Source organism: Nicotiana tabacum, chromosome 20, assembly GCF_000715075.1.
Source record: "Nicotiana tabacum cultivar K326 chromosome 20, ASM71507v2, whole genome shotgun sequence".
Taxonomy (NCBI): domain Eukaryota; kingdom Viridiplantae; phylum Streptophyta; class Magnoliopsida; order Solanales; family Solanaceae; genus Nicotiana; species Nicotiana tabacum.
In genome coordinates, this window is record NC_134099.1 from 89370922 (window position 1) to 89396785 (window position 25864).

At 38.3% G+C, this 25864-nt stretch overlaps 1 protein-coding gene and 1 long non-coding RNA gene across 3 annotated transcripts; one reads left to right on the forward strand and one right to left on the reverse strand.

Annotated features, from left to right (window-relative positions):
- Positions 1-11370: 11370 nt before the first annotated feature.
- LOC107818324 (cell division control protein 2 homolog A) lies at positions 11371-19109 on the forward strand. 2 transcript variants are annotated; one of them, XM_075240820.1, is made up of 10 exons: positions 11371-11794; positions 12815-12904; positions 13100-13130; positions 13214-13398; positions 15606-15726; positions 15968-16141; positions 16540-16703; positions 17770-17857; positions 17961-18014; positions 18781-19109. In XM_075240820.1, the coding sequence occupies exons 3-10, from the start codon at positions 13122-13124 to the stop codon at positions 18868-18870; spliced, it is 885 nt and encodes a 294-aa protein (XP_075096921.1). In that variant the 5' UTR covers positions 11371-11794; positions 12815-12904; positions 13100-13121; the 3' UTR covers positions 18871-19109. The 2 variants fall into 2 exon arrangements, with proteins under 2 accessions (XP_075096921.1, XP_016499802.1); XM_016644316.2 differs by lacking the exon at positions 12815-12904 and having other exon boundaries at positions 11646-11794.
- A 2845-nt stretch (positions 19110-21954) lies between these two features.
- LOC107818326 (uncharacterized) lies at positions 21955-23309 on the reverse strand. Its single transcript, XR_001655384.2, has 2 exons — positions 22565-23309; positions 21955-22470 (listed from the first exon to the last, which is right to left on the reverse strand). It is a non-coding gene; the product is annotated as an uncharacterized LOC107818326 (long non-coding RNA).
- Between the last annotated feature and the right edge of the window lie 2555 nt (positions 23310-25864).

The window sequence follows — 25864 nt, forward strand, 5'->3', positions numbered from 1 at the left end:
GCAATCATTATGCTTACAAATTGATCTTCTTTCCTTATATTAATCCTGTTAGTGTCCGTTTGAGCAGTAATCCCTTGATTAAAGGGGAATACCTGTGTTAATTGATTCTGACTGTGTTTATTTCCATGTTTGTGTTGAAACCTTATTTGTTACCTTATTCTCTACTCGTTTTCAAAACTATAAATACATTTACCTCTTCTTTTTCAAAAAACAAGTTCGAACACACAGCATAAGTCACCACTTCTTCTCTCAAATACACTTAGGTTTTCTAAAAAAAGGCATTCGAGTTTTCTCTGAACTCATAAGCTCTCTTCTCTGATTATGTTTTTGCTGAAAGTATCCTGCTTTTATTTGTGCTTACTTTTCTGCAACTGGTATGTCTCTTCTTGTTTAAATTCTGTCCCCTCTCTTATGTATTTATGCTTCAGTCTTTTCTTTGTTTATTTTACTGCTTTCTGCAAGCTTGTTATTCCTGCTCCTATATGAATCCCCATCCCTAAACCCTTTGTCTGCTGAGTTATAGTTCAGAAAACATGAGAACCCTTGACATTGTTGTTCATGTATATGGACTGGACTCCCTGAGTCCTAAACTCTTTCAATTCCCATTCCTTTTCCCCCTTATATGTATTCTAAGCTTGAGACCTTGGTCTGGCAGTGTCCTAATCACTGCCTAGACCATAGTCTGACCTTCAATAGGTATGTGCTCTTATTTGTTGACTGAACAGGCTTGGTCAGGGGTGTGTCAGCCTACCTCGTGGCTAGGCATGGCCACCAGCCTGCCATGGCATTCCCCAACCCCCTCTTTTGCACTTACACTCATTCTTAGAACCTAAGTTCTGCCCCTCTCTTGTGAGCCTTGCTTTGGGATGCATGAGCTCCCTCTGATACCATTAGGCAAAGTGTAGGCTTAATTATAAAGTTGCATATAGATACCATGTTTGTAAGACTCCTGTTAAAAAAGTGTTAAAATCAGTTAACGTATAGAAAGCATGCCTATAGGAACTTCGAGTCGGAACTGTCTCATTTGTTCCAAACAGCACCAACCATTTAAATTAATATATACTTTGGTAAAACTGGCAGTCTTCTATGATTTTCTGAACCTCGTAAGTTAACAAACATTTTCTAAACCAAACTGGCATTTTTTGAAACTCACTTTTTTCTGATAAGGTTCGTGAAACTCTTTTTTTTTCAACTAGTCTGCATGTCTTCTGAAGATCCTTTCTTTTCTTTTAAATCTTTTTCAAAACAGTACATTCTTTTTCTGAAACTCGTTTCACTCTGATAAAAAACTGGTAACTCTTCATAACTAGTTCGTTTTTTGAAATCGTTAGTTCTATCCAACACATAGCTGAAAGTAGACTAGTCCTTAAGAACTGCATTCGAGCGAGCCTAATGCGGACTTCCTGTTTAAAAGTATGTGTTGAACCAGTCCGCTTATCGCTTTAATTTTAAAGACCAAATCAGTACATGCAAGACATGCTAAACTCTATGGCTTATCTGACTTAAGGAGGTTTACTTGAGCCTTACTTGTTTATATGCTTCTCCTTTTACTTGCATTATGTGTTTTGATTGATGCCTCGTGTTTTGTCCTTTGAAAGCTCTCAAAAGGCCCCAAATCCCTTTCCCTTTAGGATTAGTAGTTATAAATACCTCCGGGACTGATAGGATTGGGACGGGTACTAGCATGCAATAAGTAACGAAACTTTCCGCGCTTTAATACTTTAACGGGGTGGGATGGGTAGAATATGGATATGATGACCGGTGCGCTAATATCACGTGCGACCCCTCTTCTGAGGAGTGATTGCTGGATATTGCATTGATGTGATCCATATTATTTGTAAACCTAGGACCCCTCTCCCCTTTACTTGTTAATTTTTAAGTTTTCTTTTAAATTAATTTTCCAAACTCTCTACTCCTTCAACTCTTAAACTTGTTTGCAAAATTATGTGAAAAATCCTTTTCTTTTCTACTTGTCTACTTAAAGTCACAATTGTAGCATGGCCGGGAACCACACCAGAGGATCTTGAGGGGTGCCTAACACCTTCCCCTCGAGATAATTTCTTGCCCTTACCCAACCTCTAGTTCTTCATCTCAATTCTTTCTTAAAGTGTCTTAATGCACTATAATCATTAGGTGGCGACTCTTCAACTTCTAAACCCAATTCTCGAAAGGGAATCCTCCCAAATGTCGTATACCGGATTTCGACCTGTAGAAAAAGAGGGCGTCGACACCTGTCTATAAGTCTACACCTGTGGGAAATTCCATTATTGTTGATTGTGTGTATCGGTCGTGTTTAGTTGTTCTTGGTGGTTTTGAGACTTGGGTTGATCTATTGTTGCTCCGTATGGTAGATTTTTCTATTATCTTGGGTATGGACTGGTTGTCGCCCTATCATGCTATTCTTGATCGTCACTCTAAGATGGTGATGTTATTTATGCCAAGTTTGTCGCGATTGGAGTGGAGAGGTACCTTAGATTATGTTTCTAGCAGGGTGGTATCTTTCCTTAAGGCACAATGGATGGTTGGAAAGGGGTGTGATGCGTATCTAGCATATGTGAGAGATATTAGTATTGATACTCCTACCATTGAGTCAGTTTCGGTAGTGAGGGATTATCCAGATATATTTTTGGTGGATCTTTCGGGTATGCCACCCGACAAGGATATTGATTTTGGTATTGATTGTTACTGAGCACTTAGCCCATTTCTATTCCACCATATCGTATAGCCCCAGCATAGTTGAAGGAGTTAAAGGAGTAGTTGTATGAGTTGCTTAATAAAGGTTTCATTCGGCCAGTGTATCACCTTGGGGTGCTATGGTCTTGTTTGTAAAGAAGAAGGAAGGTTTTATGTGCATGTATTGATTATCGCCAGTTGAACCACAAGGTTACAATGAAGAACACGTATATTACCATGCATTGATGACCTATTTGATCAGGTACGGGGTGCCAAGGTGTTCTCTAAGATTGACTTGCATTCACGATATCATCAGTTGAAGGTTCGGGAGTCATATATCTTAAATATTGCCTTTAGGACTAGGTATGGGCATTACGAGTTCCTTGTGATGTCATTTGGGCCGACCAATGCCCCAGCAATATTCATACACTTAATGAGCAGTGTATTTCAGCCCTATCTTAACTCATTTGTCATTGTGTTTATTGACGACATCTTGGTGTACTCCTAGATCCAGGAGGATCATGAGCAACACTTGAGGACCGTACTCTAGACCTTGAGAGAAAAGGAGTTGTATGCAAAAAATTTTGAAGTGTGAATTTTGGCTTGATTTGGTGGTATTCTTAGGCCATGTGGTGTCGAGTGAGGGGATCAGGGTAGATTCAAAGAAGATTGAAGTAGTGCTGAGTTGGCCCAAACCATCTTCAGCCACTAAGATCCAGAGTTTTCTTGGTTTGGTAGGGTGTTACCGTCGATTCGTAGAGGGTGCCTCATCTATTATAGCACCTATGACCTGATTGACCCAGAAGGGTGATCCATTCCCATGGACCGAGGAGAGTGAGGAGAGATTTCAAAAGTTCAAGATAGCTTTGACTACAACCCCGGTGTTAGTGTTGCCTATGGGTTCGAGGTCTTATACTATGTATGTGAAGCATCGGGTATTAGTCTCGGCACGGTGTTGATGTAGGACAGTAGGTTGATTGCCTATGCGTCTAGACAGCTGAAGGTGCATAAGAAGAACTATCTTATACATGGCCTTGAGTACTAACTATTATTCATGCCTTGAAGATTTGGCAACAGTATTTGTACGGTGTCCCTTGTGAGGTCTATACCGACCACCGGAGTCTACAACATCTATTCAAATAGAAGGATCTTAACTTCATCAGCGGAGGTTGTTAGCGTTGCTTAAAGGCTATGATATCAAAATTCGGTATTATCCCAGGAAGGCCAATATGGTGGCCGATGCCTGGAGTCATGAGGTGGAGAGCTTAGGAAGTTTAGTATATCTACTAGCGGCGGCGAGGCCATTAGCCTTGGATGTTCAGGCCTTGGCAACTAATTTGTTAGATTGGATGTTTTGGATCCGAGTCGAGTTTTGGCATGTGTGGTTTCTCGATTTTCTCTTTATGATCGTATCAAAGAGAGTTAGTATGATGAGCCACATCTGCTCGTCCTCAAGGACACGGTTAAGCACAGTAATGACAACTAGTCACTATTGGGGAGGACAATGTATTACGGATGTAGGGGTAGGCTATGTGTGCCCAATGTAGATGGTTTGCGTGAGTTGATTCTCTAAGAAGCTCACAGTTCGTTGTACTCCATTCATCCAAGTGCCGCCAAGATGTATCAAGACTTGAAGCAGCACTATTGGTGGACGAGAATGAAGAAAGACATAGTGGAGTATGTAGCTTGGTGCCTAAATTGTCAGCAGGTAAAGCATGAGCATTAACGGCCAGGTGGGTTTCTTCATAGGCTAGATATTCTAGAGTGGAAACAGGAACGGGATACTATGGATTTCGTTATTAAGCTCCCACGGACTCAGAAGTAGTTCGATGTGGTATGGGTAATTGTGGATAGATTGACCAAGTCGGCTCATTTCATTTAAGTAGTGACTGCTTATTCCTCAGAGCAACTGGCTCAGGTTTATATTCGCGAGATTGTCAAACTTCATGGCGTGCAGGTATCCATTATCTCTGATCGAGGTACATAGTTTTCATCACAGTTCTGGAGGGTCGTACAACATGAGTTAGGTACATGGGTTGAGTTGAGCACAGTATTTCACCCTCAGACGGACGGACAATCCGACCGCACTATTTATATATTGGAGGATATGCTTCGTGCATGTGTAATGGAGTTTGAGTGTTCTTGGGATCAGTTTTTGCCACTTGTAGAGTTTGCCTACAATAACAACTACCAGTGGAGCATTCAGATGGCTCTGTGAGGCCTTATATGGGAGGCGATGTCAGTCTCCGGTAGGTTAGTTTGAGCTGGATGAGGCTAGGCTATTGGGTACAGACTTATTTCAGGATGCTTTGGAAAAGGTTAATTGATTCAAGATCAACTTCGCACAGCCCAATCTAGACAGAAGAGTTATGCAGATCGAAAGGTTTGCGGTGTTGCATTCATGGTTAGGGAGAGGGTATTGCTTCGAGTTTCGCCCGTAAAAGGTGGTATGAGTTTCGGGAAGAAGGGCAAATTGAGCCCTAGGTATATCGGACATTTTGAGATTTTTGAGAGGATTGGAGAGGTGGCTTACAGGCTTGCACTACCATCGAGTCTAGCTGCAGTTCATCTAGTATTCCATGTTTATATGCTCCGAAAGCATCACAGTGATCCGTCTCACTTATTTTCAGCTCAATCCAGTTGGACAAAGATTTGTCTTATGTTGAGGAGTCGGTGTCCATTTTAGACAGGCAGGTCCGAAAGTTGATGTAGAAGAACATAACTTCAGTGAAGGTTCAGTGGAGGGGTCGACTAGGCAACTTGGGAGATCGAGCATGATATACGTAGCCGTTATCCTCATCTTTTCACCACTTCAAGTATGTCTCTATACTTATTCGAGGATGAACTTTTTTTAAGAGAGGGAGGATGTAACGCCCCGACCGGTCGTTTTGAGTATTTTAGCCATCATCCCCTAATTTATGCTTTCTCTATGTTATATTGTGGTTATGTAACTTGCCGGGGTGTTTGAGTTTGGTTCCGGGTAAGTTTCAAATTGAAATGGGACCTGCAGAGGGTCTAGCAAAAGCGAGTTATGGATCGCATAAGAAGAGTTGACATGCCCAGATAGGGCCATAGAAGCAGGATGGTATTCGCAGAAGCGAAGTCACTTCTGCGATGGAAAGAAGCGCAGGCGCGGTCTAGAGCGCAGGTGCGACGTAATTGCTACAGGTGCACATGCACAGATGCGGCCTGGTTCTCGCATAAGAGGAGGGTGCTGAGCTAAGTCATGACCACACTTGAGATAGAAATTCCGCAAGTGCAAAGCTGCAGATACGGCAATTGGTTCGCATGTGTGAGTTGCCTGGGCAGAAAAAGGGAAATTTTGAGGGTTTGATTCATAATCCATTTTTGTGCTTAGAGAGCTCGGTGGGAGGCTAGTTTTCAATGGTTCTTCAAAGAACTTTAGGGTAAGGAATCCTAACTCGGTTTTGGTTCATTTACATGAATCTATTGATAATTTCTTCATTTAATTAGCATTTTGGAGTTGGAAATTTGGGATAAAATTGTGAAACTTCTTAGGCTAAAAATTAAGGATTTGAAAAGCAATTTGAGGTCGGATTTGAGTAATTCTTATATGGTTGGACTCATTATCGAATGGGCGTTCGGGTTTTATAATTTTGGTCGGGTTCCGAGGCGCGGGCCCGAGTTGACCTTTTGGGTTGACTTTTTAATTCTTTGCAAAGATCTTAATTTCATTGTTTGAATTCGTTTTCTATAATTATATTTATAGTATGAAATTATTTTGGCTAGATTCGAGCCGTCTTGAGTTAGATAATCGAGGGGAAGGCCTTCTAGTTGATTGAGTTAGCGCGATTTGAGGTAAGTGACTTGTCTAACCTTGTAGGGGAAATTACCCCTTAGGATTTATGTTGGTTGTGATAATTGTGATATGAGAAAGCCGTGTATACGAGGTGATGAGTGTGTACACAAGCTAAATATGGAAATTTCTGGTTTAAGCTATATAGATTCCTTTCACGCCGTAGTTGAGTTACCTTAACATATTATAGTCATCATTTCTAGTCTATTTTCACATGTCTACTTATCTTATTCTCTTACATGTTGATTTCCCTATGTGTTTAGTTTAAGTTCTTATTTCCTTTATTCTGCATTCATTATTAAATCGATGAACTCTTTACTTGAAGTTGTTAAATCGTGGAATATCTTGTTGTTGAAATTGGTATTGAGATGTAAAGGCCGTGATTCATATTGAGGCAAAGTGTTAAGTTGTAAAATACCATTCTGTTGAGTTGTTCATTTCGGCTATTATTGTTGAGACTCTTGTGTACATTATGGTTGATCCATGGGCTCTTTACTGTGAAAATACTATTATTGTTTGGTTCTCTGTCAAGTTGTGATATTGGACACTTAAAGTGCGATTTGTGATGCGTTGTGATATTGATACGCATGCGATGGTATAAGGTTTGGGGGTTGAAATGCATGCGATGAGATAAGGTGAGTTTGATACGCATGGCTAGTAGGGGAACTACAAGAAGCCATACAGTGTGATAAGGTGGGCTAAAACGTAGGATGCTATTTTGGGAAAAATAATTTTCAAAACTAAATGTAAAGGCTCCCGCAGTGATATAAGGAAAGATTATGACTTATTCTTGTGATATAAGAGTACGATGTGGTACCTTGGTAGTGACTCTTATTGGCATTGCTCCGTTATTGCACTTGTCTTTCGTTGTTGTTTCCTTAGCATTTTTATTTGTTTTCTCCGTGTTGAACTAATTGCTTAGTTTCGTGTAATTAAATCTTGATATGTTATTTATTGTTTCAATTTCATTACTATCATTATTACACTTTCTTACACTTAGTTCAATCTTCTTATTTATTTTCAGTAGGGCCCTGACCTGACCTCGTCACCACTCTACGGAGGTTAGGCTTGACACTTACTGGGTACCATTGTGGTGTACTCATGCTACACTTCTGCACATATTTTTGTGCAGATCCAGGTACCTCATATCAGTCACGGCACTAGTGAGCTGAGTTTGAATTTGGAAACTTCAAGGTACACCTTCCTGTATATGTAGGCCTCAAAGTCCCCTATCCATTTCTATATTTTTCCTTCTTTACTGGATACAGTTGTATATGGATACTTTAGAGACTAGGTGCTATCACGACATCCTAAGAAGGGAAATTGGGGTCGTGACAACTGTCTAGGAAGTCCATCGTGGGGAAAAGTTCGAAATTTATTTTAAATTCTACCTACAAGAAAAAAACTACTACCCGGTTCAAAGAGTCATCCCTTGGAAAAGAACCGTAGCCATAAGAAAAACCAAGATGGGTTATTTTACCATAAAAAATTTTGATTTTTGATTTTTATTTTTCAACATACATAAAATAACACAACTAAAATAGGATAGAAAATCACCTTAATAGTCTCTTCACCCCATATTTAAAATTGTGCATTGTCCCCAATACACACCCATAAATACAAGAGGGTGAAAAGAAACTCTTTAGTAGGCCGAAGATCGGAACGTTAGTAGCTCATGGGGTACTCAGACTCCTCCCTACTTGGTTCTTTGTGCATGCACCGCGCACTTAGTTCTAACAATCTCACTTGCTTTTGCTTTCTTCCAATTGCCTTGCTTCCAATGCTCCTAGACAAATTAAAAACAACACTACAAGAATAATAATAAAAAAGGACAGCCCGGTGCACTAAGCTCTTGCTATGTGCGGGGTCTAGGGAAGGGCCAGACTAGAAGGGTCTATTGTACGCAGCCTTACCTTGCATTTCTGTAAAAGGCTATTTCTACAGCTAGAACCAGTGAACTCTTGGTCACATGGAAGCAACTTTATCAGTTACGCCAAGGCTCCCCTTCTAAGAATAATACAATAATAAAAAATAAAAAAATAAAAATAAAAGAAAGTAGTAAAGTCGGGGTGTCTCCCAGCAAGCGTTTGATTTCACGTCGCAACACGACGCGAATTATTATTCAAGCTTATGATTATGCTTTGGGGCGGTACAAATATTTGCGAGACAAAGTTTAAATATTTTTTCATGTATTTTTTGGCTCTCGATCGAGGAGCGTCACCTTGTCTAGACGGCCTTGAAAATTTTAACATATAAGGCTCATCGATCCCTGCCCTTGACTTATTTTTATGCTCATAAGGATCAATTCTCATTTCACCATCCAAACATAATGTAGAGAAGTGTTTAGAATGAAATCTAACATGCTCAAATACCTGAACTTCGAGATTTTTAACTTCCTCAATACAAATTACACTAGAGTCAACTAAATTTATATCATCAATGTCCTTGCCCGTCTCTAGTACCATTTCTTTAACATTGACATCATTAAATTGTAGTTGGTTAGAGTGTTGGTGTTCTACTCTAGACCCCTGCATTGATACCTCAATTTTTGTCTCTAATGCACACTGCTCCTGGCTACTATCCATAATATTAACTTGGGAAAATTAATAAGTTTCAACTAGTTGGCTCACTTGAGCCTCCAAATTGCGAATAGTAGTCTCTTGGTATGTGCAGTTCTTTCTCATTATTTTGTTTCACAAGGCACCTTAGCATATCCTTGATTTCTTTCAGGTCATCATCCCTGGGCTCTTTGTTCCTATTAACTTCATAAGAAAAAGTAGAACCATCATATTAAGGAGTTGGAGGAGGATAAGAAATATAAGCACAACCATGAAAGTGACTATCTTGACCACCGCACATATCACACACATTCCACACATAAGATTGAGTTGGTGCACATAACTCACTCTTGAAAATATTGATAATTTTGCCATGGGCAGTTTCCTCCACAATATACATAAGGAGGATCAAAAGTAGAATTAGCAACGTCAAAACTCTCATAATTCCGAGATGTCGTATTTTTTCAAATCAACAAGTAGAATAAAAATAAAAGTTCAAACGTGAAATCTTGCAATATATACAACCACAACTACGACGTTAGATCTCCGGCAACGGTGCCAAAATTTGATCACGCCAACTTTAGTCCTAAAAATGATATGCGGTTGTTGCAAATATAATCCGGTCCAAGAGTACAGAGTTGAATCCCACAAAGAATTAAGGCTTAGCTACAATTGTTCAATATCCCTAAGAAACACAAGTCCAAACAATTTCGTAATTATAAAGATTATAAAGTTTGTTTCTAACTAATTAACTAACAAATAGTAGAAAGTAGTAAAATTATCAATTAACGAGGACAAATTTGGAGATAAGGTAAAGGATGCCTAGAGTTATGATTTTTCCAATTGTCGGAATCCTCTCCGTTATACCTCCTATAATTTCGCCTAATTATTGTCTACCTATCGTGAGTACTTTGGTTGTAATAATTCTATCTCGAGAAACTACTACAATTTACTAGATATATTCTCTTGAACTACACTAGTTGACACTAATTTACCGCTCACTATGATCGCACCAAGGTTTCGTTATCTCAATCTCGCTGTTAGACCCTCCGTATTGATCTTCTCACATACGTTAGGAGTGATGTTGTTCAACAACACCTAAATGCATACTCTCTCTCTAGCAGTACACACTAAATAGACAAAGTCGATTGATGGTCATTTAATCAACAACAACAAATACGTAGTTGAACAAGTAGAAAAATCCAACGGCTTAATTTATAACATCATAGCAAGAATTCATCCTCCAAAAGGTTTCATCAAAACCCTAGATACTCCCTCCGTTTTATATTAAATGAGGTACTTTCCTTTTTAGTCTGTTCCAAAATAAATGACACATTTCTAAATTTGAAAATAATTCAACTTTAAACTCTTTCATTTTACCCATTAATCCTTAATGATAAGCTTTTATAGCCACACAAATGTCATGGCCCCACAAACTTTTTACCCCTTAAGCTTTTAAGACCACAAGCTCCTAAAGTCTTCTTCTTTTTTCTTAAACTCCGTGCCGAGTCAAACTATCTCATTTAATATGAAACGGATGGAGTAATAAATTAGCTATTCATAATAGTATGCAAAACTACAATACTAGAATGCATAACCAATAATGGAGATAGAGGAAGAAAGAGGGAAAAACGTGAAGTTGAATTTTTCCTTCTTGCTCCTAGCGTGTTCTTGCCTCCCCAAAGTCTTTTCTCCTTCCAAAGTAGTGTCTCCCCCTCAAAAGCACGTTTTATGATGTATTTATAGCGACTAGGGTTTGTATGGGGCGAACTTTCCTTCTTCTATTTCGGATTGGAGAAGCTGGTTTCTTCTGCTCCGATCCTGGTCTGGCGAAATGAACCTTGCTTCGTTGCCCGGGACTTTTCTAATTTCTTCTGCTCTGGTCCTGGTCTAGCGAACCTCGCTTCGCTGTCCAGGGCTTTTCTCTTCAGCTCTTTTTTCACTAATTTTTCTCCTATTTAATCCTTTTCCGCATAAGCTTGTTCCTACACATAAGAAACACGCAATGAGCATATTTTCACTTCAAAAGCGGTGTGAACTCCCACAACTCACATAAGAAATAATATATAAACATACTTAAAAATATGCATTTTTTACCCTTTATCATCGCGTTTCATCATTATTAAATAATTTTATTTTATCATTTATCGAACATTGGAAATTTATCATTCATATTGCTGGTGCGTGATATTAAAACGATGACAAACGAAATAATCTATCAAGATATAAAGTACAATAATACAATACGATACGATACATTATAAAACGATTATAACGACCATCCAATCAAGCTATTAAAGCATCCTAGGTCTAGGCGCTCTCACTATGAAAAACTTTTTTCTTTTTATTTCTCCATCTATTGAAGAAAATTTTGCAAAGCATCTTTAACCTTCAATTAATTAAAATATACACTTTGATCATCCTGCTTATGAATCTTCACAAATTTAATGAATTCTTCACTGTTCAATCATCTAATTATCCATTTATGTTATTGTTACTCCATATTTTAGAACTTGTAATATAGTTCTAAAAACACACATTCAAATTTAATTTGAGGTAGAATATGCTCGGCGAAATATCTTTTTTCTGCTCCCTCTAACAACGTAAAGCTGACTGTAAGTCCACCAAGTGTTCCCAGTGGTACAAGTACATCTACAGTTACCCCCGTCTCAGCCAGTGCTACTGCAACTTCTCATCTCCAATTCTGCGCATCACAACGCTGATTTCGTTCTCTCTTCCTATTCAAGTGAGTCACAATTGTTTCCCCTCTTTACCCCTACTCACATTTTCCAAATTACATCTCCTTTTTGTGTTAATTTCCAAAAAATTGGAGTTCCTATTAATTTGTTACTTGCTGCTGATCGCTGTGCCTGTTGATTCTGGGGGTGGGGGTGGGGGGGGGGGGGTGGAATGGGGGGGGGGGGGGGGGGGGTCCGTTTAAGTAAATGGGAGATCTCTATTTTGATTTGTAATGTATGTTAAGATGGTTTTGTAATGGAACATTAATTGTTGTTGCTTGAATTGAAATGGCTTGCAAGACACCAAAGCATGAAACGAGTGCAAAATATATTTCCCTCTTTATTTTATAACTGCAGGTAGCGGAGGCAGGATTTTATCTAAGGGGATTCAAAAAAGAAAAGGTTAAAAAATTAAAAGAGACTATGGCCAGTAGGAATTGAACCAACGACCTCACAAAGGTTTTGAACCCATTGACTACTAAACTATGCTTTTGGGCTGTGTCAAAGGGATTCAAAATATAATACAGTGTAATTTTCAGGTGAAGGGTGTTTGGTGAACCCCTTCCGCCAAAGGCGGATCCAAGATTTAAATCCTATGGGTTCAATTTTTAAAAATTTTAGCATTGAACTCATTAAATTTTTAACGTTATGTGTTCATATTTACTATTTTTGCAATTTTAATGAATTTTTATATATAAATTTTTACTTCGTGTTGAAAGTTATGAGTTCAATTGAAACCGTACAGTATACACTACATCCGCGCCGGCCTTCCACCCCCCTAAATCCGCCGCTGGCAAGTATTATCTAGTAGTATTCAGTTTTTTCTATGAATATGCCATTTGAAAAGCTTGCTCCCTGGCTTTGTGTTGTAGCAGTTTTTGTTGAAGTGTGTGATTATCTCATCTAAAAGTTTAAGTTATTAGAGAGAATACACGGTTAATTACATAATTGTCTTCAACACGCCCCATCACATGGGGCTTTATTTATTTTCATGAGCCAAACACGCGAAAATTTCTTTTTGATAATAGGTGGTGGGGAGACTCAAATTCAGGACCTCTGTGCCCTGATACCATTTTAAAGTGTGTGCCCATCTCATCTAAAAGTTTAAGCTATTAAAGGTAATTCACTTTTAATTACTTAATTATGTCTTCAATAGTTTCAAACTGAACGTTAATCCAAATTTAAAAGAATAGGAAAACAGATACTCCACTTGATCTTAGTCAAAAAGACGTAAAAGGTATACTTGGCAAATTCTTTCTTACTACCTCTTTTCATCTGAGTTACTCTTTTGCTCCTCCTGCTTTGCCTTTCAGGAGTCCGTCCAGCTTGACCTAGATGGACCAGGTAAAGGAGTTTTATCTGTATTATTAGTTTCTTTTTGTTATACCTGATGCTTATTTGGATAGTGATATTCGGGGTCATTGCAGTATGAAAAGGTTGAAAAGATTGGTGAAGGAACTTATGGTGTAGTATACAAAGCTCGTGATCGTGTAACGAATGAAACTATTGCACTGAAGAAAATTCGGCTGGAGCAGGAAGATGAGGGTGTGCCGAGCACAGCTATTAGAGAAATCTCTCTCTTGAAAGAGATGCAGCATGTAAACATTGTGAGGTATACTGTAGTGGTATGGTCTTTGTATACTACTTATGAAATGATTACTGTATGGATGTGATTGCAGTGAGAGTGATTGAGGCTGTATTTTCTATTTCCTGTGGTTATTCGATAAGTGTAAAGTAGATTACATGGTTTATGCATACTTCTAATTCCCCTCCATATCAGTTTACGCAGGGCTTTGCTATTATAGTATCTTGACAATAGTAAACTATTAATTTGCTTTCTAGCATTTGGCCGTCTTCCATTTACCCATTGTTCCGCTGTATAAGTATCAGGCTTCTGAAATTCTACAACATGGAGTCCCTATGTGGGAGATGCTTTTCCTTCTGCTCTGAGGATTGCTGATCTAGCTGTACATATTTACTGCTTTGATGGCTTCTCTTTGGATGTACTAGTTCTTACTATGGAAAACTCCCCCCTCTATATCCTGCGCTTCTTCAAGTGTATTTGGGTTGCATAAGGGCTGTTACCGTTATGGATATAGAGCTATATTTTGGTACATCTTGCAGTAGGGATGATAAAACCATATCATAGTATTACTTAGATTCTGGATAATTGGAAACTTCAAGAACTAAAAGTTTTAGATTGAAGTATTATAAAAGTTATGCATCTATAATTGCAGGCTTGTTTCCATATATATGCATTTAGGGTTACACCCAAGGGTGTGGTCAATGAAGTGGGTTGAGAACCATGAGGTCGCATGTTCAAATCTCGCGGAGGCAAAGAACACGAGGTGGCTTCTTCCCATCTATCCAAGCCTTGGTGGATAGAGTCACCCTGTACTTGTGCTGGTGGGAGGTAACGGGTACCCCATGGAATTAGTCGAGTGCGCGCAAGCTGGACCGGACACCAGGTCATAGATAGATAGACACACACATGCACACACATTTAGGGTTGTGCAATAATTTGTAACTTCTGCAGGAGGTAGAATGGTTAGAGACAATTTGTAATTTAAGGAGCGTATTAATCATTCTTGGTTTGAGAGTATAGAGGTCTTTTAGAAATATTTAAGCTCATAGTAGCTAGAAGATGAGACTACCCCAAGGGTGTGGCCTAGTGGTCAATGAAGTGGGTTAAAAACCATGGTCTCAGGTACAATATTACTATATATTTCTTCCCATCTATCCAAGCCTTGGTGAATAGAGTTATCTGATACCTGTTGTTAGTGGGAGGTAGCAGGTATCTTGCAGAATTAGTCGAGGTGCACACAAGCTTGCCTGAACACCATGATTATTAAAAAAAAAAGTAGCTAGAAGATGAGACATCTTCTGAACTTCTCATCTGTTGTTTGTATGAGCTAGCTGGCGGACCTACTTATTGACTAGTGGGTACTTGAGCACCCATTGTTTTTATGCAAGCACTAGATTTTATATAGGAAACTAGTATTAACATACAAATAGATTGACCAAGCGCCCCTTCCATGACTAGCTACAACTCGATACTCTAGATTAAAGGCAGATGAGCACCCACAAGTTAAAAACTCTAGGTTCGCCACTGGATTTAGGGGATGATGAATTCGGCTTCTAAATCTGCACACACATCAGATAGCCACACCCATGTCCATGTAACAAAAATGCTCACAGCTGGTGAGGGATGATCATTCCTTTAGCCACTCCTCGGGCATGTGCACTCACAAAATCTAAAGCTCAAGTAGCACGGAAGGAGCTTGCAAGTTAGTAAGGTTGAAACCTTGAGCATAAGATGGGCAGCATATGTTGATGAGCAGGGATGAGCATCTTGGGTGAAGGAAGTGTGTGATTCCCAAATTTATGTTGGACATGATCATGGGCACTGAATTATACTAAAAAGACCTAACATAGAGTTGGTTGGCTTGTGTTCATTGGGATCATGAGCATAGCACTGACTAATTGTGTCATTCGCAATATGAAGAGTTTCTGGATGACATTTGCATGTGCGCGTGAGTATTAGTGTAGGCATCATGCCGATGTCCACCGTAGCAAGATAGTTTAGTAAAACTATAGCCATACATGGAAGGAGAACCGGGGGGTTGGCATAAATAGATTTTGCATCCTTATGGGGTTAGTGAGTTCAGGAGGGCTGCTTGAGTCAAAAGGAATTGGAGACTAGAGAGCAGATCCAAACATGTACATATCTGTAACTTGGATGCCAGTATCGAAATTTTCTTTTATAGATGGAAAGCTATTTTTGAATTTGTAAGAAGTTTTCTTCTTATCTGGTTACAGGTTGCAAGATGTGGTGCACAGTGAGAAGCGATTATATCTAGTCTTTGAATATCTCGACTTGGATTTGAAGAAGCATATGGATTCATGTCCAGAATTCTCTAAGGATCCACGACTTGTAAAGGTGAGTAAAAACTGGATGATCATTTGGAGGTGTTCGCATTATGTGTTATCTGCTTGATGAATTGTGTGACTCTATTTATCATCTTTGTGGAAGAGGGAGGGAGAGGCACCATGACCATAAATACTTCTTTAAGATTGTTTCATTATGTGAATTGAGAAAGTATCACTATCTAATGATTTTTCCCAAGTTCACAGGCTTCTTGTTCACCATCATCAATGTAGTAATCTCTCCTATTTTGCAGATGTTTCTGTATCAAATCCTTCGTGGTATTTCTTATTGTCATTCTCATAGAGTTCTTCACCGAGATCTGAAGCCTCAGAACTTGCTGATAGATAAACGTACAAATGCTTTAAAGCTTGCAGACTTTGGATTGGCTAGAGCTTTTGGTATTCCTGTCAGAACTTTCACTCATGAGGTATACACATAGTTTTAGCTCTCTGAAACTCTCGTTGTGTCTTCTCTTAAATTTTTACCGTTTTCTAATGTTCCATAGGAGTTAGGACAGACGAGAAACTAGTTATGAGGTGTAAGCATAAACTTCTCTTACATCTAATGTCTTTCTTCAAGATCTGATACATCTTCTCTGTACGAACAACTTTTTTCTCTTCAGAGTTTTCTTTATTTTTTTATAGCTTTAAGTCGTCTCTTAGTTGATAAAGATAAAGAGCTTGATCAGGGGTCTGTCCCCAATCATTTAAGATACTCTTTTATCTTCTGCATTTCCTGCTCTGATATACCCATCATTAGTTTGAGCAAGGATATTTATCTAACTGTTGTTTTATTGGGTCTTTAATAGTTGATATTTTGTTTCAGGTGGTGACCTTATGGTACAGGGCACCAGAAATATTGCTAGGAGCACGCAACTACTCTACTCCTGTTGATGTTTGGTCAGTTGGCTGTATATTTGCTGAGATGGTGAACCAGCGGCCCCTGTTTCCGGGTGACTCCGAGATTGACGAACTTTTCAAGATTTTCAGGTTTTAATATACATAACCAATTCTTTTGTTACTTTTCTCAAAAAAAGTATACATAACCAATTCTTACTGATAAGAAAAATATGCATCTTTAGTTCTTTCATGAAGGCATTATTTCTTATGAAAAGAACATATCCAAAAATACTTTGATAATGGAAGTTGTTCTCCTTATATTTTTCTTACTGATAAGAAAAATATGCATCTTTAGTTCTTTCATGAAGGCATTATTTCTTATGAAAAGAACATATCCAAAAATACTTTGATAATGGAAGTTGTTCTCCTTATATTTTTCTTACTGATAAGAAAAATATGCATCTTTAGTTCTTTCATGAAGGCATTATTTCTTATGAAAAGAACATATCCAAAAATACTTTGATAATGGAAGTTGTTCTCCTTATATTTTTCTTACTGATAAGAAAAATATGCATCTTTAGTTCTTTCATGAAGGCATTATTTCTTATGAAAAGAACATATCCAAAAATACTTTTAAAATGGAAGGTTGTACTCCTTATCTAAAAGTTCCCTTCTCATCCTTGTAATTAACTGACCCTTCTTAGAAAGAAATAGGCATGGAACATCCTTCTGGCCTCTGTTATCCATCACGATCAAAATAATTAGGACTCAAAAAGCAGGCACAATGTAGGGTGCTGGGTGAACAGAATACAAGGGCATGAGCAAGACTCATGGTTCGGAGTACTGTAAACTTCACCGTCGGATGGCCTGTGATGTCAATTTCTTCATGCTGATATGCATATCAATAATTTATTCTGTTTACTTTCCATATTAAAACTTTTTTTTATTCTATTTACTTCCCCTTTTAGGGGGTTTAATGAGGTTCATATATTGGTCCTTATAAAAGAAAAGGAAGGTTCATATATTGGCTTCATGAATTTTATGACCAAAATGTCAGTGTTAACAAGTTTTATGTTAACTTCATCAAACTGTATAAAGGGAATGCTAGAGTGAGGTTTCTTGAATCAAGGAATGTCAGCGTTTCATTTCCTTGTGCTTCGTGATTATTGAATATTTCCAATGATGTCATGATTCTCTACTTTTTCCGTCTATGAAGAGTAATGGGTACTCCTAATGAGGATACGTGGCCTGGAGTGACTTCTCTGCCTGATTATAAATCTGCTTTCCCAAAATGGCCACCTAAGGTAATTTAGGTTTCTCTATGGTTTTTTCCCTAACAATTTGACTCCTGCTAGACCGAGGATAACATCGTATGGATTATTTAATTGGTGCCCTTTAAACTTGCAGGACTTGGCAACTGTAGTCCCAAATCTTGATGCATCAGGCCTTGATCTCATTGGTGTAAGTTACTTTATAAATGGGATCTGTATCTTATGAGCATGAAAGTTAATCATGTTTTTGAATGAAGCTCCAGCTTTTGCGATTAATTCCTAATGAAAAAGATATTTTAATGAAAGACATAAAAAGCATCTACAAGACTACAACCTCTCTACCCCTTCGGGGTAGGGGTAAGGTCTGAGCACACACTACCCTCCCCAGACCCCACTAGTGGGATTTTACTGGGTTGTTGTTGTTATAAAAAGCATCTACAATTAACTGCTTTGTGAATCTCTGCCCGTGAAATTGCAACATCAGTAGACAGTTGAAGGACATTGAACCATTAACAGCAGCAAGAGACTGACAATTAATTTTCTTAAAGAAAAAGGATGTTCCAATTGTTGTGCTTGTGTTACGCGTTTTTCTTTTTAATTGGTTCATGATCTGCATTCTTATACTTTTTCAGTCTCTTCAGTCTATGCCTCTTTGTTTCCTTTCTTCACGTATCTCTTTTCTTTTCCTTCTGATTTGTCCTTTTTATTTGGAGGACGTTGGGAGGTGGGTTGTTATGATGCAATTTGTTTCTATGCGAATTAGAAATTTTCATGTTTTTTATTCAATTAATTACTTCGAAACTTCTCTTTTCATTAGGATTATGAGTAGGTCTTTACGTGTGGACAATGAGTAGTGTTTGATGATCAGATGATATGATATGATATTTTAGACTTCAATCTACTGCGCTGATCTATGTGGCCCCATTACTCAATGTCCTGGCTTATTGATGTTTCAGAAAATGCTTTGCCTGGATCCCAGCAAGAGAATCACTGCCCGGAGCGCCCTTGAGCATGACTACTTCAAAGATATTGGTTTTGTTCCGTGATTCTTTGTACCTTCATCTTATGTGTTGATGTATATTTGGTTGTGTTATCTACAAGGTTTTGTTCTTATTTGTGCAATCTTTAGGCTTTCCATTTCCCTTTCTTTTTTTTCCTTCTAATTATATTTTCCTCCAAAGCGATACAATCCTCCAAAGTGACACAGAGATGAATATTCTTATTCCAGTTTCGGTGTACCATGGACATGTTGAAGCATAGTTTCAGTACAATTTCCTTTTGGTTGTATTTTGTGGTTCTGGATACTGTTTTGTTACATTAATTTTAAATTTTATTTCGGGGTGCCATTAATGTTGTCTATAGTACTCTCTGGGATTAAAGTGAGTTTACTTACTGGAGTCTTTGCTTATCCCAAAGCGTCATTTCTGAGAATGCAAGCTAATGTTGCTCAAGCGCACTCTACAATTAGGGTAGGAGGTCGTTATCAAATATAATTACTCAACGTGAGTCGCATCACCGATCCACCAAGAAGCCATACTAGGGACGGGGAGATCACTCCATGATTAACCCAAACGCTTGCTTTTGGATTGATTAACTAGTAATTAGATGCAAATAAGAAAATGAAACACTTAATTACTAAAGGCAAATGAGTAAAGACTAAGAATTAAACGAGGATCAATTGACGATAACTTCATGACAAATAATCAATTTATGATACAAGAGGCACAAGGATTCCAAATATGTCCAAATTGGAGTCTACAAAAAAGAGAAATTCATTTGTAGCCACTCGGTGAAAACTAATGACAACTGGTAGCCATAAAATAAGGCATACAATTCATAGCCCAAAATCAATTAATTATAAGGGCTAGCAAGTGAAACCCAGAACACCAGCGAGAGACTCTGGCTCCTCAATACGACAATAATAGCTGCTAGCCCAACCTCTAACAATTGCCTAACCTTCTTTTAAACTTAATGTTAGTAGTTAAAAAATTTTGAAATCCCGCCAAATCAATCCCAAATCCTTCATACCTAGTGAAATCCCCGTCAAAAACTATCCTTTCAGCCCCAAAATTCCATCAAACCCAACCGTTTTCTCCACAACCATCAAACATCTTCCAATTATACACAAATAATAATCCCCTTTCTAACTTTTACAAAGAATCTAAAACATTTAGTGATCCAATGTAGAAAAATATAATATTACATAAGCAAAAATACCCATAATATAAGAAGAAGAGGAACACGGTGATGTACAGGTTGTACACGTACTATACATATTATACATGACACGACCCAAAATCCATTAAAAATCGTGATGGCGCCGGACACCGCTGTCAGGCAAGCCAAAACTAAATACTTAATTTAGGTCCTCATTTTAATATTTTTGAAATCATAGTTTTCCTTCAATCAAATAGTAGAAGATGGAAATTTCAGAGTAACAATCTCAATACTGTTAAATAATTGTTAAATAATAATGTTTTTAACAATCTCAATACTGAATAACCCATAATCATCCAAAAACTCAGTGTTACAAGTGCATAAGCATCAACGAGAAAATAGAATAAAATACATCATCTGTCCGGAATACAAATTTGGACAGGGAAGAAAATATAAATACTCTGAAGGAGACTCTGCTGGCTGCGGGTCGTAATATGGAATGTAGCTCACCTAAGTTCTCGCATTAACCACGCCGTTGCACCCACAAGGCCATTAAATATATTTATGTGCATGTACAACAAAATGTACAGCAAGTGTAGTATGAGTACGAAAACAATGTGTACCTAGTAAGTATCCAGTCTAACCTCGAAGAAGTAGTAACGAGGGGTCGACTCCGACACTTACTATGGGCTATAAGTAAAATTGCCAACGATATAATTTAAACATAGGTTGCATAGAACGGCTGTAAGCTCAATATTATGAAGTAAGTAAGCAATTCTTTTATAGTTAAGAAATTTTCAAATTTATTTCTCATCATTTACCAATTTATCTCAGGCCAAAGAGGCAATATCCTTTATCATAAATTCCAAAGCAATCAATTCAATCATGCGCAAATCATGCTGAGGTCGTACGACCCGATCCATATAGATTGTGCACTGTCGAGGGTCGAACGGCTCGAACCATAGACGCATCTATTGAATTTGCCGAGGCGTTCGGCCCACTCCATAAAAAGATAAACACATTCAAACAACTAAATCAAGAATTTATTAAGGGGAAATTATTCAAGGAAATACAAATTATCATTTAACGGTCAAGAAAAACGAATTTTATCCTTTTAAAATCCTTTAGCAAGTTCAATGTGATTTAAGCAATCAAATTAACAAGAAGGTTGCAGACATTGCAAGTATAGCATGATTTGAGTCTTAAACTACCCGGATTTAAGCATAATAGTAGCTACGCATGGGCTCTAGTCACCCGTGCGTATGTAGCCCCCACAAATAGGAACACATATTGACTTATTTCACCTATGGGGTTAATTCCCTCTTACAAGGTTAGAAAGGAGACGTACCTCGCCTCAAAGCCCACTTTTCGGTCCAAGATTATGTTTAAACCCTCAATTCGGCCAACTCAATACTCAATTTAGCTTTTTCTTTACCAATTCACCACTGCTCGGCTCAATCTAGCCAAAGATGACTTAAATACATCAAACAATACAAGAGAAAACAATTCCAATTAACAAAGCTATGATCTTTACACAACTTTCAAAAAGTTAACAAAAGTCAACTCCCCGAACCTGCACCTCGGATCCAGACAAAATTTATAAAACTCGAACACCCATTCCGATATGAGTTCAACCATACCAAAATTATCAAATTCTGACACCAATTCGTCCTTCAAATTATCATTTTACATTTTGAAAGATTTTACAATTTTTCCCAAATTTTCCTTTCGATTCTCGTGAATTTTGATGTTAAATCTAAGGTATAATCACAAATTTGTCACGCCCCAACCTCGGGGAGCACGATCGACGCTCAACCGAGTGGACCCGATCGAGCAAGCCTGTTAGACACTTTCTACCCAACCCACTTATGATCAAGAGAAGGCGTGTTTCCATTAGTTCAAATAGTAGAAGGATCAAATATTTACAACATTACTAATTCATTTCATTTTAGGCCAAATACATAGGCAGCCCCTTAAAATTGTAACAAAATTTTATTTAGACACTTTAACTATGACCTTTACCCATTCAACATTTGATGTTACACACAAGTGTATCTATTGAACACATTTTGCTGACATGTAAATATATGTGTTTGTCATCTCTTCCAAGCGCGTGAATAGCCTAAAACTTTTATTACTTCCGGAAAATGACTAGATACCTTTTCTTCTCCGGCCACCTTCCCTTCTCTTCAAGTCTGGCCATCATCACACCACATCCCTCTCCGTCGTCAGATCCGACAATCACCACAAGTATTACCTATGACTTATTCGGATTGCACCAGAACTGCCCATCTCCTATTTCATCTAAGGTAGGTCTGAATCACCCATGCTTTAAACACCAAAAAATATAAAATAGGTGTCTAAAAAGAACCATCAGTAACCATCAATTTATTTTTCCTTGCTACTTTCTTTTCTTATTACGGTATGTTTGTTTTCGTTTGCTTATCTATGATTGAAGGACCACCTTTCCTTCTCCATTCAATAAAGATCTGAAGAAAAAAAGGCAAAAAAAAGGTTAGTAGACATGGTTTACGGGAGAAAAGAAAAGAGAAGAAAGGAATGGTATATCTAATGGGACTTCACCGGAAAATGCTTTACGGTCGGCCGATAAATTTCTCGACCTTTCTCGCCCACTGACACCTTCCCTTCCACCGGCCGCCACCTGCTTTCTCTTTCTTATTTTTTGGGTCAAATTTTGACTATTTTTTTGTACCTTTATATTATTTTCCTGTCATGTATTATTTTAATTGGTTTAGTTTGCCACTTCAAAAGAGATTGATGTACACGCACTAGAGCTGGTTTGGAATTGTCAAATTTGTGTTCAATAGATACTATTATGTGAGACATTAAGTGTTCAATAGGTTAAGGTCATAGTTAAGGTCTCTAAATGGAATTTTGTGACAACTTTAAGGGTCCGCTTATGTATTTGGCCTTCATTTTACTACATTATTGTTAAGTTTTCAAAATACATACACTTTACAATCTAGTAGAACAAGAGTCCAAAATACACCATAATCCACCTGACCCTTCTAGCACCCATACACAACCCGCATAAATGTCTAAGGAGCCTCTAAAGATATAAAAGACATTTATGATAATGAAGGCCCCGGCTATACCTCAAAACGTGGTAAACATATAAACAAAAGATGTAATATATTACCCCGGGAAGAAATGGGACTCACCAAGTCCGCTAGGAAGATAATGATGATGCACCACTAGCTGCGATCAATATTGTCTACAATGGAACCGCCTACATCCATTTAAAGATGTAGTGCCCCCGGAAAAAGGGACGTTAGTATTGTCGAATAGTACTAGTATGTAAAGTTAAACACCAATCTTAATAGAATGAACAATGAAACGAAGGGGAAGCAGTCATGATGTACAATAAGAGCTTCAAACAAATACTAAAATATCAAGTACGGATCACATAAGTTCTCGGTTCAATTTCCATCTTATTAGGTTGGTAATCTTAGTGCCATGTGCCACAATCCACAATACCACTGTGTTCTTACACAGAGTTCGATCTCGGCTAAGCCATCTCATTTGAGACATCAACCATATCCACAATTTCAATCATCATTTCCAGCATAGTTACCATCATGTGTGCGGCATGGCGTCCGATCACGGCCCGATCGACTAGGCCATCTCACTTGAGACATCATCCTTTCAATCATTCATCTCACTTCACATTTCTTTCCCATCTTTCAATACATTGTCACGAGCGGCCTCATTTATTAAGTCGTTCTTGGCACTTGGTTGTATTTTACAATTCAAGTTTCCATTTTTATACATTAAAATAACATTATCATCAACATAAATAAGGCCTATCATGTAAGGCATTTGCACACATAAGGGAAAGCTTGAAAAATCCTAAGCACACAGAGGTTTTTCATACAAATTGGCACAACAACCTTTATTCGTTTCTTGACATGAATTCTTAACCTTTCTCAACACATATTCCACATTTTAAACACATCCCCAAATGGCATGATGACAGGATAAACATTTAGAGCAAATATTGAACATGATTCTTTCAACACAACACATTAGGACACAGTCAATTCTAGTATGATCAATTTAGGGACTTACACCAATTATACGAACACCGGGGTTCGATTCTAAGAAGAAGGGTGTTTAGCCATACATACCTCAATTGATCTCCCCTAAACTTTAAGATGATCCGAAATTTAGCAACCTTAATCTCTTAGGAAGAAGACCTAGGTGCCTTTTTTGATAATTTTCAAGGTGTTGAGCAAGAATTGAAGAGTAAATTTGATGAAGGTCACCTTATCTCTCTTCTACTCTCTTTCTCTCTCTCTAAAGATATCAAAAACTAGCTAAAAAATAGGCCTTACCTCTATTTTAACGAAGTTGGGTCGGGTTTTAAAACAATAAAAGGAAGCTCCGGAACAGGTTATGCGGTCACATATGCGACCGGATAATGGTTCTGCAGTTCGCAAAAAGTGGCCCTGGGAATTAGGCTGGTCTCCCTCATTCTGCGACCATTATGCGGCCCGCAGACCTGTTCTGTGGTTGCATAATGTGCTGCAGAACCTCCCTCCGCAAAAGTCCAAGGATGATTATGCGACCAAAGTGCGGCCCGCGAAATGGATATGTGATCGCATAATTGGCTGCGAAATTGACATCAAAATTGGCCAAAAAGACTGCTTCACTCTACAGCCATTCTGCGGCCCACAGAGTGATTATGCGGCCGCATAATGGGCCGCAGAAATGCCTACTTCTGCAAAATAGTTCCTTTAACTTTTTAACGTACAGTTCAATCCAAAAAAGTCCGAACATTTCAACAATCTCTAACACATAATCCTAATTTGGCACCACGAAATTCCGATTTTTAGGAAGAATTTTACGGGGCCTTACATCCTCCCCCACTTAAGATCATTCGTCCTCGAATAAGGTTTAAGGTTCACTCAATAGCACCCTATGCAACTCAATTTTCACACCACACACCAGCAGCCCCAAATTTGGCTAACTCCCTAAATTCCCAAAAATTTCGCTAGAGTTTCCTTTGTAACTAGGCATATCCACCTGTCAGAGAGCCCCCGAAACACATCTTACAAATATATGCACAACCCAACGACGTAACAAAGCTCATAACAATACCAACTGTGGCCTCACAAGCATCATATAACCCAAAAGAACAGTTTTACATTAATTGAACAAGTGATAAAAAAATTTATAGGAAGTAACTTCATAGTAACTATTACATGGCTATTCAAACAAGTGAGGGTACTTCTTTTTCATTTCTTCCTCGGCTTCCCATGTAGCTTCTTCAACCTGTTGGTTTCGCCATAGCACTCTTACGGAGGCAATTTCTTTATTTCTTAACTTCCGGACTTGCCTATCAAGAATGGCAAATGGATTTTCTTCATATAACACCTCTTCATTAACTTCAATAGTCTCAACTGGCACAATAAGCGACGGATCCCCTTCTTCAGCATAGACACATGAAATATCGGGTGCACTAATGGTATATCAGGTGGTAGCTCAAGCTTGTATGCTACCTGACCAATCCTCTGAATGATTCTGTATGGCCCGACATACCTCAGACTCAATTTCCCTTTCTTTCCAACCCGCATAATACACTTCATGGGGGAAACCTTCAAAAATACCCAATCATCTTCCTTGAACTCTAAGTCTCTCCGACGAACATCCGAATAGGACTTTTGACGGCTCTGGGCAGTCTTCAACCGCTCCTTAATGATCTTAACCTTCTCCATGGCCTGATACACGAGTTCTAGTCCTATTAATTTAGCTTCTCCAACCTCGAACCACCCAATATGAGATCTACACCTCCTCCCATATAATGCCTCAAATGGTTCCATCTGAATACTAGCATGGAAGCTGTTATTATAAGCAAACTCT